The 13915-nt window shown below is 44.5% G+C and overlaps 1 protein-coding gene across 7 annotated transcripts in view; it reads right to left on the bottom strand.

Annotated features, from left to right (window-relative positions):
• Positions 1–13915, bottom strand: part of LOC144116111 (uncharacterized) — a 67004-nt gene that overhangs the window by 8297 nt on the left and 44792 nt on the right. For 3 of the 7 annotated variants that reach the window (XR_013311736.1, XR_013311738.1, XM_077650789.1), the window contains one exon: positions 9602–9898. Coding sequence is in view for 1 of the 7 variants with exons in the window: in XM_077650789.1 (XP_077506915.1) it covers positions 9810–9898 (89 nt within the window). In the remaining 6 variants the exon portion in view is untranslated. Of the gene's footprint in view, positions 1–9601; positions 9899–11573; positions 13325–13915 lie in introns of those variants that run through there. The other 4 variants (XM_077650790.1, XM_077650792.1, XR_013311737.1 and 1 more) reach the window with 3 other exon arrangements.

Genomic DNA, 13915 nt, shown 5'->3' with positions numbered 1-13915 from the left:
AGGCAGCTGAAGGCACTCATTAACGCTATTGCCTCATACCCTTGAGGCAGAGAGCTAAGTGACCCTAGAAAATTTGACTTCGCTTCGCAAGCATTCCCTCATAACCACCATTGCTTAAAATCTGTAAATGAAAAACTTCAAAAAGTATAAAAAATACGCAAAGACTGTTTCCTTTATGGTGCTTTCTTTGTCTGCTGACCGCCAGAAACATTGCCCAGGTATATTCATGTAACGCCCACAAGGGAGAATAAAATGGAAGTGATGTGGTCAGAAGGGTAACGAGAAACACCTTAGTCATCTCCGATTTGCTGATAAAAATAAATGACAGCGAAATAGCTAGGAGAATTATATTTGGCAGGCACTCTTAGGTCATGAATAGCATTTTACCGTAATCCGCAAGAAGAAAGTACATAATGCTGATAGTATCTTGCCAGTATTCATCTTGGAGCCTAACAAAGTGGCTTGAAATTAAATTGTGGGTACTGCACTGGGCTGTGTGGCGCTGTAAGACTAGGAGGCAGGAAAGCTTTGGTTTGATTCATAGAAGTTTACCATCCCAAAGCGACTCAGGCTATAAGGGACGCCATCGTGAAAGGCTCTGGAAATTTCGACTATCTGGAGTTCTTTAATGTTCACTGACCTCACACAATACACGGGCCACTGGAATTCTGCCTCCATCGAAATGCGACCACTGTAGCCGGGATCGAACTAGTCCTTTGGGTAAGGAGCTGAGCGCCATAACCACTGAGGAGGCAGGAAAGTAACACTAGGAAACGGGAGAGCACAGTGGGTTAGAGAAGATACTGTAGTCAATAGCTGAAATGCCACAGCCATAACTGAAATCAAGGAGGAAACGGATACAGACACGACATGTAGTGCAGAGAGCAAATAACTGATACTCTTAAGGATATAGGGTTAGGAAGTCTGCAAGTATACTAATTGGAGGTTAATGGGAGGGGCCCTTGTAATGCACAGACACAGTTTGGCTGATGATTATGCCTTTGCATATGTGTGTAAATGCGAAAGCGGTAAACGCCCCAGTAAACAATGCCGACAGCCAAAATCATGAGCATGGCTCTGGCAGCTGGTCCCCAGGGAGTAACCTAGGAGGCAGGTGGGCCACCTAGGTCACACAATCTTGCAGCATCATCAGAAACAGCCCACCGGACATGGATTATATGGGGACTAAAGAAAAGAAACAAAAAAAAATGTGTATCATCACAACCTTCCCACCGAACAGTGAGCAAACTGTGCACTGTAGCAGGAAGCAGTTAAATGAATGATTGGTCGCTCGGGAAGTGCAACCTGGGCTGCACAAGGCCCGCTGCTGGGAGCACCTACCATGGCAGGGCAGTGGGGCATTAATTAGCCACTGCACCACTGCGTTGGGAGAAATGAAGTTTATGGTTCATGTGGGTCAAACGTCCCAAAGTGACTCGGGCTATGAGGAACGCTACAGTGAAGGAGGGCTTCGGAAATTCAGACCACCTGGGGTCCTTTAACTTGAACTGACATCACACAGTACATGGGCCTCAAGCATTTCATCTCCATTGAAATGAGCCTGCAGCGGCCAGCATCGAACTCGCTCCTTTAAGGTCAGCAACCGACCGTTATAACCATTGAGCAACCGCGGCGGCCACGGAGGGGTATAAGGACTTGCACAGATGTATGAATGTAAAGTAGATAATGACTTTCTGCATATATGGGAATTCACCTATTATGCCTTATCACGTCACACCCTTATGGAGGAAAATAAATGCGCCCTGCAATTTTTTTTGCAGATGTGTATTTCTTGCAATTTCTTAGTCTCTCAGCAAGTCTTAACCATCAAAGGGAGCAGAGTTGGCAGCTTGTACTGAAACTTCCATTGGGAACAAGTTGGGTTAGGTCACTTTAGCAACCCTTAACAAGGCATTGCTCAAGTTTCCACCACTTTGAGGTTATAGAGGAAGCTGCCCCCAGGTTCCAAGTACACAATTACCAAATTTGAAATTTGAGTAAATGTAGCTGATAAAGTTCTTGTAATAGCTGGGCTGTTGTACAGCTGATAAAGTTTGCAATTGGCACCAATTAGGAGTGAGTTCCAAGTGCACCCATATGAGAGCAGCTCTAATCAGGCCACATGCAAGTCGATCCAACAGGAGCTGTCAATTGTTTGATGTAGAGCATTAGAGTTTGGAAGAAATGTTGGAACAGAAACTGTTTCCAGATATACCGAAGAAATAATGAAATAGGTCTCTGTCGTGCACTGGACTCCACTTTGTAGATGGGGATAGCATCTCAAGATCGACATTTCAAGTATGCATTGCAAGTCATTGGTTTTATTTAATGTATTGCCATTTCAAGTTCCATTTGGAGCATTTATTAGTTCCAGAATTCACAGTTAAGAATTTGCCATTTCAAAAGTGGTATATATTTTTCTGTTAGTGTGTAGTTACGTAAATTGTAATGTTTTATGCACACAAATACCATCACACAAATGACAAAAGGCTGTCCTCTGTACATCCCCTTGAAGTTCTGTAGATGTGGACACGACTTCCACCTTTGACTTCCAGGCTCTTACCATTCTGACCCTCCCTGTCAAGCTTGTCAGCTGCCATAAGCTTGCCATCTCCCACTATAAAACTGCTGACCTATTTAACACTCGTTCGTCCCAAACTGGAATAAACATGCACAGTTTGGGACCTTCACCAGTCAAATCTTTCTCTCACCATTGAATCTGTTCAAAATCGTGTGGCAAGATTCATCACTCAGATTATTTTTTTATTCAAGCATCACCGAACTGAAATCAGAATATAATGTTCAATCCCTTCTTCCACGCTGTGAAATTGCCAGACTGTCTCTCACAAATTTTATCACTTGCCACTTGGAAGTTCAGTTATCAGTCCAGCTCACGGCATTTCTGACCGCATTAATCACGACAAATTCGTTTACCCACCATAAACACATAGTACTGTGCATTTTTAATGTTTCTTTCCCCAGACACTCAAGACCGGACTTGCCTTCCTGCTGATTACTTTACCACACTAATACAGTCAAATTCAAGGCGTTCATTGAAAAAAAAATCAACATGCTGTAACGACCCACCCCTCATGTAATACCCCAAGAGCGGCATTTGAGGTATCAATAAATTAAAAAATAAATGCTCTTGCAGCTACAGTAAAATGTGTTTGTAAAAAATACGAACAGATGGGCATCACGACGTTTTTGGGCGGTATGAGTGAAAATATTTTATTTTTTGCATGCTTGCTATCTTTTCAAATGCTCGGGAATGACGCAATTTACCGTTCACAATGTGTCAATAGGTTAATGTAGAAATGGCACACCAATTTCATTGTCATAGATGAAGAAAAGCAGTCTGCTACATACGTCTGCTTCGCTCGTTTATTGGAGACACACTGAGGATACATGGATATGTTTACCGGAGAGGGGACCGTGCTGTCGGCGCATGCGTGGCTGCTCGGACCTCCGGCGGTGGGTCTTGCATTGCCGAAACCGAAACTCGCGCACACCACACATCCCTCCCCACTCAGAGTGAGTTACCACGGATCTTCGTAACGGTCCGGGGGGACGGCGGCGTCTCGGCGGCCTCTGTGGTGGCCCTTGTTGTGCATCATCGGATGGGAGTGGCTCGGGTATTCCGCAGCCCGCTGAAGCACTTTTAGTGAGCGCCTCTTGATGATCGCCAGTCTGGCTGTCTGGGAGGAACAGCGGAAGGAGCGACGACTGGAGGCGATTGATTGCTCGGTGACTCTGCTGCGGAGGCGTTGTCGTCAGTTGCTTGCTGCCTTGCTGCTGGTTTTTGTGTCGCCGCACGACGCTTCTGTCCGTGCTGACCAACCAAGACCGGTGACCGACCTGTTTGATGATGCTGCCTTTCATCCACGCTGGGTCGCCTGCGAAGTTCTTTATGTAAACGATCTGGTCTTTACGAATGCGTCGTCCATCATCCTTTTCCTCCTCTGTTAGCTGGGAGTCTGAAGGCTTCAGGTACGTCAATGCTGTTACAAGTTCGCAACCAAACATCATCATGGCAGGTGTTTTCTTTGTGCTGGTATGCATTGTTGAGTGCTGCTTTAAGAAATCGTGACAGTCTGCAAGCGACAGGGCTGTCTTTCTCTTTTATAAGCGCTTGCTGCAGTTCGAAGACCATACGCTCCACTTGACCGTTCGTGGCAGGATGATATGGAGCGTTCGTGACATGTTTCACTCCATTTCTTTTAAAGAAGTCTTCTGTTTCCGTTGAGACGAAAGACGGTCCATTGTCGGTTACTATTTTCCTTGGTACGCCAAAGGTTGTAAAAAGGGTTCTGCATTCCCTAATTAGGTGCTTCGACTGTATGCTCGCCATTTGTCGTACTTCAAGCCATTTGCTGAATGAGTCGACGGCAAGCAAGAACATGCAGCCCTCGATGGGACCTGCGAAGTCCATGTGAATTGTCTCCCATGGCTGCGTTGTTCTTGGCCATTCTGGAAGCGGTGCTTTCGCCGGTGCCCTGCGGTTTTCCTGACACGGTCTGCATTCCTGAACGACCTTTTCTATGTCTTTGCTGAGACTAGGCCACCAAAGATAAGCTCTTGCATAGGCCTTCATCGCGACGATGCCTCTGTGTCCTGAGTGAATGATCTTTAGAGCCTCGGGGCGTGCTGCGAACGGAATTATCACTCGGGATCCCCTGAGCAAGCACCCTTGGAGCGTTGACAGCTCAGGCACTAGCTTAACATAAGCCCGGAAGTTATCGCCTTTCAGTGCTTGCAAATTTCCCTGCTGGGTTGCTTGAAAAAGTGCTGACAGAATATTGTCTTCGCGTGTTAGCTCTGCGATGCGTTGGGACGAGAGTTGGGGATCAATCGCACATTCTAGCATCAGCACGTCGCCAGGAGGGGATGGCTCGTTGTCATCTCCTTGTAGCGGAAGTCTACTTAACGCATCAGCGTTCTTGTTGCGATTGCCTTGTCTGTAAACAAGGTCGTAGTCGTAAGCGGACAGCTTAAGGCACCATCTCGTCATGCGAGGTGATACAGCAAATATTACTGCAAGTCCTTCTCGATCCAGTTGTGCATAAATCCGTTCAGCTTTGCCTAGCGTTCGTGACGCAAAGCCAATGGGCGCTTCTCTTCCGTGCTCGTCAATCTGTGACAACACAGCGCCAACGCCATATGGCGAAGCGTCGCATGATAGGAGAAGAGGCTTGCGTTCTTCGTAGTGAGCAAGCACTGTGCAGTCTCGAATTAGCTTTATTAGCTCTTCGAATGCCATTTGGTGCTCATTTCTCCATATCCATTGCGTCTCCTTGTGCAAAAGCGTGTACAGTGGTGAGGCCACTGTCGCTCTGTCCTTAAGGAAGCGGTCATAGAAAGCAAGCAACCGCAGGAATGCTTAGAGCTCCACTTTGGTTTTCGGCACTGGTGCGTCCATGATGGCCTTAACCTTTGCTCCAGTTGTATGCACTCCTTTTTTATCAATCCGGTGTCCTAGGAACTCCACACTGTTGACCCCAAACCGACACTTGTCTTTGTGAAGGCGAAGACCCATATTATTCAATCTTGACAGCACTTGGTACGAAATGAGGTTTATTGCTTGCAGGTGTTGAGAACATTGGACAACAAGCATAAAAATAGTCGATGGAGAAGCATCTCCAAAGAAGTGCGGCTGACCAAGCAATGAGGACTGCAGATGGTCTCAAAGAACTGCCACTACACTGGGCCGCTGCCAATAAACACAGTGCGCTATGATAAGTGCTTAAAGCCACGGGGAGTCTTGGAGGGTCTTGGCCCCCTACCAATATTGAAAAATTCTGAAGCGTCCATGTTAGAATGTAGACTGCATGAATCTGGAGCAAGAAACCATTTTTTATGTTTCTTTTCAATGGGGGTCTGAACATTTCGTCGCTATGATTTTCAAAATTTCGTTGTCCTTTTTAGAAAGAATTATTAACATTTTTTATAGAACCAGAGACAGCAAACATACAGTGGCAGCACTACACAAGGGGGGAGGAAAAGGAAAACCCTGAACCCTCACGCTACGTGTCAGTCCAGAGTTGGCCGCTCAGCTCCAGGCTACAAAACAACAACCAACTCACTGGCGGAGGATGGGGATTGTTTGTTTAGGCACTATGTTCACATATGTGGATGCGAATAAAATATGCTCAAATCGCAATATTTTTGCATAATTTTTTGCACATAACTTCTGTTTGTTCTAGTGATCGTGATTTATGCACATAAAAGAAAAGATTGTTCCTTCAGCAAGATTTAATTGGTACCTGAAAGGGATACTGTATTGCAAATCAAGCTTCAGAATCATCATCATCAACAGCAACAGCCTGAATAAGTCCACTGCAGGTGAAAGGTCTTTCCAATGTCTCTCCAATTAACCCTGCCCTTTGCCAGCTGCAAACTTCTTAATCTTATCTGCCTACCCAAATTTCTGCCGCCCTCTGCTATGTTTACCTTCTCTTAGAATCCATTCCGTTATCCTTAAGGACCAGCGGTTATCTTGCCTTCGCACTGCATGCCCTGTCCAAGCCCATTTCCTCCTCTCGATTTCGCCGAGGATGTCATTAACCCGCGTTTTTCCCTCGCCCATTCTGACTGCTTCCGGTCTCTTAACCTTACACCTTTCATTTTTCTTGCCATGGTTTGCTGCGTTTTCTGCAATTTAAGCTGAACCCTTTTCGTTGGCCTCCACGTTTCTGCCCCATAGGTGATTGCCAGTAAGATATACGAATTGAGGGATATTGTTAAATTATAAGCCAGTTTTACACCAATTTTCTTCTTTTCTGCTATGTGGAACTGTGGCATGTGCTGTTAGAAAGCAAAGACTGTATTGAGAAATATAGGTTTATCGCTACATCGAGTGATAGATGTTGTGCATGAGCGATGGTTTTGCCTACAAAGTGTGTCCTTCTGAAGCTAAATGAATCAGTTGGTAGTCAGCACCTGTCTTGTAATTTCTCATCCTCCACGCCATGTTTGTGCCATTTCTAACAGGTCAAGGATAAAGCAGTTTCTTTTTTTTATTACAACAAATTCGCTGCACGACGTATTGCAAGAAGCACCCATAGATGGTGCCAGCTACACCAGGAGCAAATACTGAAAGCAGAAAACATCAGGCAGCCATGCGCACCTCGATTGGCGGCCGAACTATTTGATGCAACCACATCGTCACGGATGTTTCACCCCAGTAGCCTTTTTTTGCTAAGTAACTGATTACTACCAGTAATCGATTACACAAGAACAGTTACTGAATTACCCAAAACATTACCGTTTGAAAAATGTATTCAGTTGATTACAGAACTGCGCAAAATCTAATTAATTACAAGTAATCAATTACAAACAACTCCGGCCGATTCCACAGCACATAGGAGTTTTCCAGTTTAGCCTCCACTGAAAATGGCCACTGCAGCAGAGATCAAACCCGCAACCTTGCGATCAGCAGCTGAACGCCAATGCCAGTGTGCCATCACAGCAGACCCAAAGGAACAGCTGTCAACCAAGAATGTACACTGCCCGCAAGTCACAACAATGGCACCAGCCATTGCTGCTGTCGCATTACAAACATGACCATACATTTTTTTTTTTTCTGTCGCTTGCATTGCTGTGCCATTGCTGAGGGCTGATTTAAGCGCCCAGCTCAGTTTTCAGTGCAGAAGAAAGCTAGGGAAGGCTTAAATCTGCACAATACACAATGAGTGTATTGGTGCTTTTCATATCTTAGAGCTCCATTTATGTGGATATTTTTCTCATATTTTACGATTTCCAAATTAACAAAATGGTTCATTATGAAAAATATGCACAATAGCCAACCAGGTGTTTCAGTTAGGCCCACCGGCAATTTTAAAAGACAGGCACTATCACGTAAGATACCTTTTGTGGCATAGTAATACCAGTGTTGGCAGAGATCAGAAAACAGGCTAATGAATTCAACTTGTAAGCTGGTTACTTAATTTCTGATAGATAACTTTGTAGCTAGCAATGTTAGGCACATGGTTGTAAGTAAAAATTAGTAGTTGGCTGTTTGAAACAAAATTTTGTAGTTCGCTGTTAGTAATAGCCATCCATTTAGAGGCAAGCACTCCTGCGAAATGCTAGGGGGCTTATGCACTGTGCAATGTCAGAGCACGTTTATGAACCCCAGGTGGTTACAATTAACCTGAGCGCTCCACTGTGACGTCACTGATAGCCTGAGCCGCTTTGGGATGTTACACACCATAAAACCATATGAGTTAGCAGAATATTAAGAGCAATTACTTTTGGCGGCGTGGTGCAAATGTTCTCACCATTTATTTATGTATTTTGGGACCGCAAAAAAAATCCCCAGGAAAATGCCGTGAGGGGTGGTTTGTACAGAAATTAAACTTAAACAAAAAAAGACCACATTCTGCACGATGCCAACATCAAGATAATAAATACAAATTGAACATGGGCAAACAGCTTGCAAGATCGAAATGCAAAGCACTCAAATGCTGCCATGGTTAAAAAAGAAAGAATCAACAAAAGATAAAGGTGCAGATAAGACCTGAATAAAAATTTACTAAATAATAAAAACTCCATACTAAAACAAAGCACAATAGATGAAGGTTGGAGCAGAAACATATACAGAAGCTTAGGTAAGTCGGAAGATTTCAGCGTATCTTTGGACTTAAAAAAATCTTCTACTTTATTTTATTTCTATTAGATTAATTAAAGAAATAAATAAAAATCTTCTACGATTACACCTGCACTGGGAAGGCCGTTCCAATCTTTTGCTGTTCACATGAAGGAAAACTGCACAAATGCTTGTTTTTGGGCATTTTTGACTGTTTTTGTGACGAGTTGAAAACTGCAAGTGTTCGGGATGGTGCTCATCACGAGTGAACAGTAGGATTGATTAAACACAGCTGAAATGGCTAATTTTCACAGTGCTTTAATAAGGGTAAGCTGGATCGGTTCAGTTCGGTTACACGAGTGTAGGATGAACAACTGGAACAGACAAATCTAGTGGCACAATTTTGGATGGTTTCCATACTCTCAAAAAGGTACTCTTGATTTGGGTTTTGTGGCTGCATATTCTAATTTAGAGTGCATTGAGGTGGTGTAGGATAGTAATTTTACATGTGCTGGGGCACATTTCATTCACTGAGCATTGAAGGTAGCCCAGGATTGGCTTGATGCTGAAGCGTGGTTAATGTGTGTTGGCCATGTAAGATCGTTAGAAAGGCATAATGCAAGATATTTGTATGTTTCAGTAGCCCGAAAACGTGAGGCATAGAGAAAGTACCTATGTATGCTTCAAATGCATCAGCTTAGACTTAGTGATGTTTAAAGACCATTTTTTAGACCAATTTCCTGCTGCTAATAAATCACATTGTATACTAAGGCTGTCTTCATAATTACTTATTTCAGCATTAACTACGCAGTTTGCTAACAGGCAAATGTTATTGTTTATGCACCGAGGAAGATTGTTACTGAAGATAAGAAAGAAGGGGGGGGGGGGGGGGGGGGGAATCAGAAGACATTTCAATACACTGGCGGAACAAAGCAACAAGGCACTGCGGGCTCAGCAGCTATACTAGAAAACGATCGCTAGTCTTCTTAGTAAAACTGATTCACAAATACACACCTGTATGACAAAGGCGAACAGTGTCAAACTGTGTGGCATGGCTGCACAGCTGCCGAGCCCACATGGCGGTGCCCGATGAGAATGGCCTTTTGTACCCAGCAGCAATGCTGATGTCGTTGACCATGGGGCTTGCTTGTCGCTGGTGAATGAGGCAGCACTGATGCTGTATCCGTTGGCTTTCCTTGAAGACGACGGGCATACACCCAGCTCAAACTAGACAATATGACCACCGCAGGCAATCCCGGCCCTTATGGGGACTGCTCCACCAGGTTGTAGTACAACGGCAACAACGATGACCTGTGCAATAAAGGCGAACGGTGTCAGACTGCGCGGCATGGCTGTACAGCTGTCGAGCACACAGGGCAGTGCCTGATCATCACCGGGCAGTATGCGGTGCATCGTTAAAAAATTGCACGGCTATGGACTGCACACAAAAATACAACAGCAGTAGTGTGAGAACAGTACTTTTTCAAAACTGAATCGAATGCTGCGTCTGTGTTCTTTCTTTCTGTGGTCTCGTGTTCTAGCGCTGTTTCATTCCAGCATCATGAACCAACTTTGCCTCTTTTGCAACAAATTTAAAACTTTGCAGAATTTTGCAAATAATCACACAAGAATAATAGTGTGAAACAGTGATATGCTAGCACCAGCGTTACAACATGAAACCATACCTAATGTAAGTAATGGCTACAGTGCCAAAAGCCAACATTGGTCTCCACTAGGGGGTATGCAACACGTAATATTAACTGAATGACAACTGTGCTATACTTCTGGAATTATTGTACATTTTGGCACTGGTGACGACACTGAAAAAACTAGTGCCTCAGTATATGAGAAAGGCATGAGCTATGAACGAGGCACAGCCTCTGGAACCAGAGTTTCAAAACAAGGTTTGCTAACCTGCCTACACCTCGCCGTATCACCCAATGCTAAATGCAGTGAATGAGCATTATGAATAGTGCCACAGAACTGGACCCCATCTAGGTGCTGAAACGCCAACCTGCACAGAGCACTTGCAGCAGCATGCTGTGTGGTGTTAGGAGTGCACCCCGTCTTTGAAAGAGTCGTTGAAGAAGCCTTGCTCATAATAATTATAGGAAAACTATGCATAATCTTTAGAACATATTCGATTCACTGCTAAAATAATATGTGCATTTGCACCACTCCTGTCTAGAAGCTGATAAAACTATTACCTACAGCCAGCTTCAAAATTTCCAATTTTAACCACGTATCTAAGGTGTAACAGCTGGAAATGAAACTATCAGGAAAGCAGGTTTTATGATGCCAGATGCCAGTGGTTTTAATATGACAAAAATGATGTCCTTCAACCTAAAAAAGCCTGTTCTTGAAAATTACTGCCAGCCTTTAGACTTATTATGCCTTACAATTATAAGCTACTGAGAGTAAAGCAAGAATATTTGTACAAGAATTGACAATGATTGTCTATATAAGCAAAAATCTTTGCTATATCAGTGGCTTTACTATATCAGTTGTTGGAGATGTCCTTGGCTTCAAGACGTTATTTGGTAATTAACTGCCTACTTATTAACCACACTGTATGTTTATAAATTAAGGACTCAGATATGTCTTCAACGTTACTCTCATCGTCCCTTTATGTCGTAATTATTTTCAGTTTTGCATTTCATGTCATCAAGTTTTCGATTTCATTTTCGTCTTGTAGAAGTGCAGCATTTGTACAATTGCAACATAGCTACGAATATAACGAAAGTTTGATTCCATTTGAAAAGAAAAGCTTTGCGTGAACACGCGCCCTAAGTGTCATTTAAAGGGGCTCTGAAACATCTTTCGAGGAGAGCTTATCAACTCGCTCAATCACTGCATTGGGTCGTCATGAATACCTAAGCCAGATAATACACTTCTACATGCAGCTGAGAACCCACAATCACACACGGAAGTTGGCGAGCCCTTTCCGGCGATTTTTTCACACTCACACCCTCCTCCTCACATGCACCTGTATATAAATGCTGAGAGATGGCTCTTGATTAGGTTCTTTCAGGTGTCAGGCAGCTACCATGGCCACAGCAAATAAGCCGCATAGCTCTGGCGGGCCAGCAAGCTCTGCCCCAAGCGGTAGGGCCAGCGGAGGAACACAGACCTTCCAGCGTGCAAAAAATGACGAGAGGAGAGGGAAAGGAGCAAATACGCTGAAATTCAGATTTCGACTACAGATAATAATGTTTCTACAAAGCGCATTAAAAATATTCTTGCTGGACGATATTCGTGAAGCGGCGTCGTTTAACATCCCAGGCACACCGCAACCTTATTACAGCCCCTTTCAGAACCCCTTTAAGAGAACAGTTAGGAAGCGTGTGCGACACAGTAAGGCGCAGCAAAACTGTCCGCACAGTGTCGCCGCACCTCTGCTTCTTGGAGCCGCTGTCTCGTGCTTCGCACTGCCCTAGTAACCTTTGCCCTTTTCTTCCCGTCACTAATTCTCACTGCACGCTTATTCTGTTTCCTTCCTGAGCGAGCCGCGACATGTTCTATGTTCATAGTCAGCTTTACTTTTTAGTGTGAAAGCACTACTTTACAAGGTCAAACCCAACCAAGAATCTTGTGGCATCCAACCTTGAGGCCGCAGAAATAAAATAAATATTGCCGAGACTGGGTTTCGAATTTGTGATGGCGTGAACAGATCGCCATTGCCGGCCACTGAACGACAACACTATGCTATTCCCTCAGCTGATCACACCTCGTATTAAACTACAAGACACTGTCGGGCTGTGCAATGCACATCGTTGCCTTCATCAACCTCAATCTGCGGCGCAAACAGATCAGATAACCTGGACCAGAGCTTAACCTGAGTCTAATATCGTCGCCAAACGCACCGACGACCCAGCAAAGCAAAACCATGAACCAATCGGGCTAAATGCATGGTTTTGCACGTCTTCTTGGTTTGACTATGTTGAAAGCCAGAACTTTTTTTGTTTTGCAGTGTGCACCGCACTTCGCCTCGCGATCCCAAGGCCTTGAAAAAGTGGCCTTCTTCTCGTAGCTCTTGAGCTTGGTGGTGTGAAAGCCATCTGGTTGTTCAGGGTTTGCACATCATTTGGGCAGAATTTGATACTGCCTGTGTTGTGAAAGGTTCGCCCGACTGTTTCTCTCAGTACCCTTTCCCACTATAGGGTCGTAAGCGATTGTTTTCTACATGGGGACTGCACGAGCCAGAATTTTTTTGGACATATTTGCTATTGGATACACACTTTGCATATTCTAAAGTTTCTTTAAAATTGTTTCTTCTTGAATGCATGTGTTTCTTTGCAAGTTTTGTTCAACTGTTACATAATGCCTGGGTTTGGCAGTAGGATCTATTTAAACATTTTAACAAAAGTTCAAAACGTTAAAAAATGAGCACGCTTCTTTGTAAGTATTGTATGAAATTTTACAACTCTGTTCTTGGACTAAAAAATTTATAGTGAAAACCAAGAAAAACTGGAGCGACGCCTAAGCTTCGTCTTTAAGTGTAGAACGCGAGAGTGTTACAAATGTGCTACGTCAGAGATTCATAGATTGCAGGGAGGTGCAGTCGTGCAGTAGTCAGGCAATGCACCACTGCCCCGGCAGGTGGCAGTATCTGCCAATGGGGCCTGTGCGACCCAGGTTGCTCTGCCTAGCCTGCCGTGAGGCTTCCTTACAGGTCAATTATAAGTGGTGGCAACCTGCCGCGGCCGCCAAATTGCTGTGATAGCACGTGCAGTGACCACTTATTTGCTGCAATGCGCGAACTAGGGAACACAAGATACTGTATGGATATTTATTTAACATTTTTTTTACCGTGGTATAAACGCCCATATGTTAACATGATAGCGTTAAGGGTCCCATGTCGGAAAAAAGCCTGCATTTTCGTTGGCCACGAGCGAAAAATCCGCGAAAAAACCCATGTCAAATAGAGATATGGGAACTGAAATCCTGTGCCCTTGCTATGCACCACACAGGGTAAAGATTGCATCGCAACCTTTACCCTGCCTACCTTGGCAGGTGGCATTGGATTGGAAAACGTTTATTGTCAGCATTCAGCCCTATGTGGGCGCTATACTAGATGGCTTCAAGCCCGTGGTTCTCGGCGATCTTGTGAGCCCACTCAGTGGCCCGGACTTGCATCAACGTGTCTGAGCTGGCCAGTATAGCCCCCCACGGCTCCAGAGAAGGGACTGGTAGTAGGTCCGACGGTGACGGCGGCTTTTTGCAGCTCCATAGAATGTGGTCATATCCGGCTATCTCGCCACATTCTTTGCAAGTCGGATTGTAATGCGTTGGATACGTGTGTGCTAGTCTCGCCGGGCTATAGAAGGC

Source organism: Amblyomma americanum, chromosome 1 (genome assembly GCF_052857255.1).
Source record: "Amblyomma americanum isolate KBUSLIRL-KWMA chromosome 1, ASM5285725v1, whole genome shotgun sequence".
In the NCBI taxonomy this organism is placed as follows: Eukaryota; Metazoa; Arthropoda; class Arachnida; order Ixodida; family Ixodidae; genus Amblyomma; species Amblyomma americanum.
Note: the sequence above shows the minus strand (reverse complement) of the source record. Positions and strands in the feature narration are given on the sequence as shown.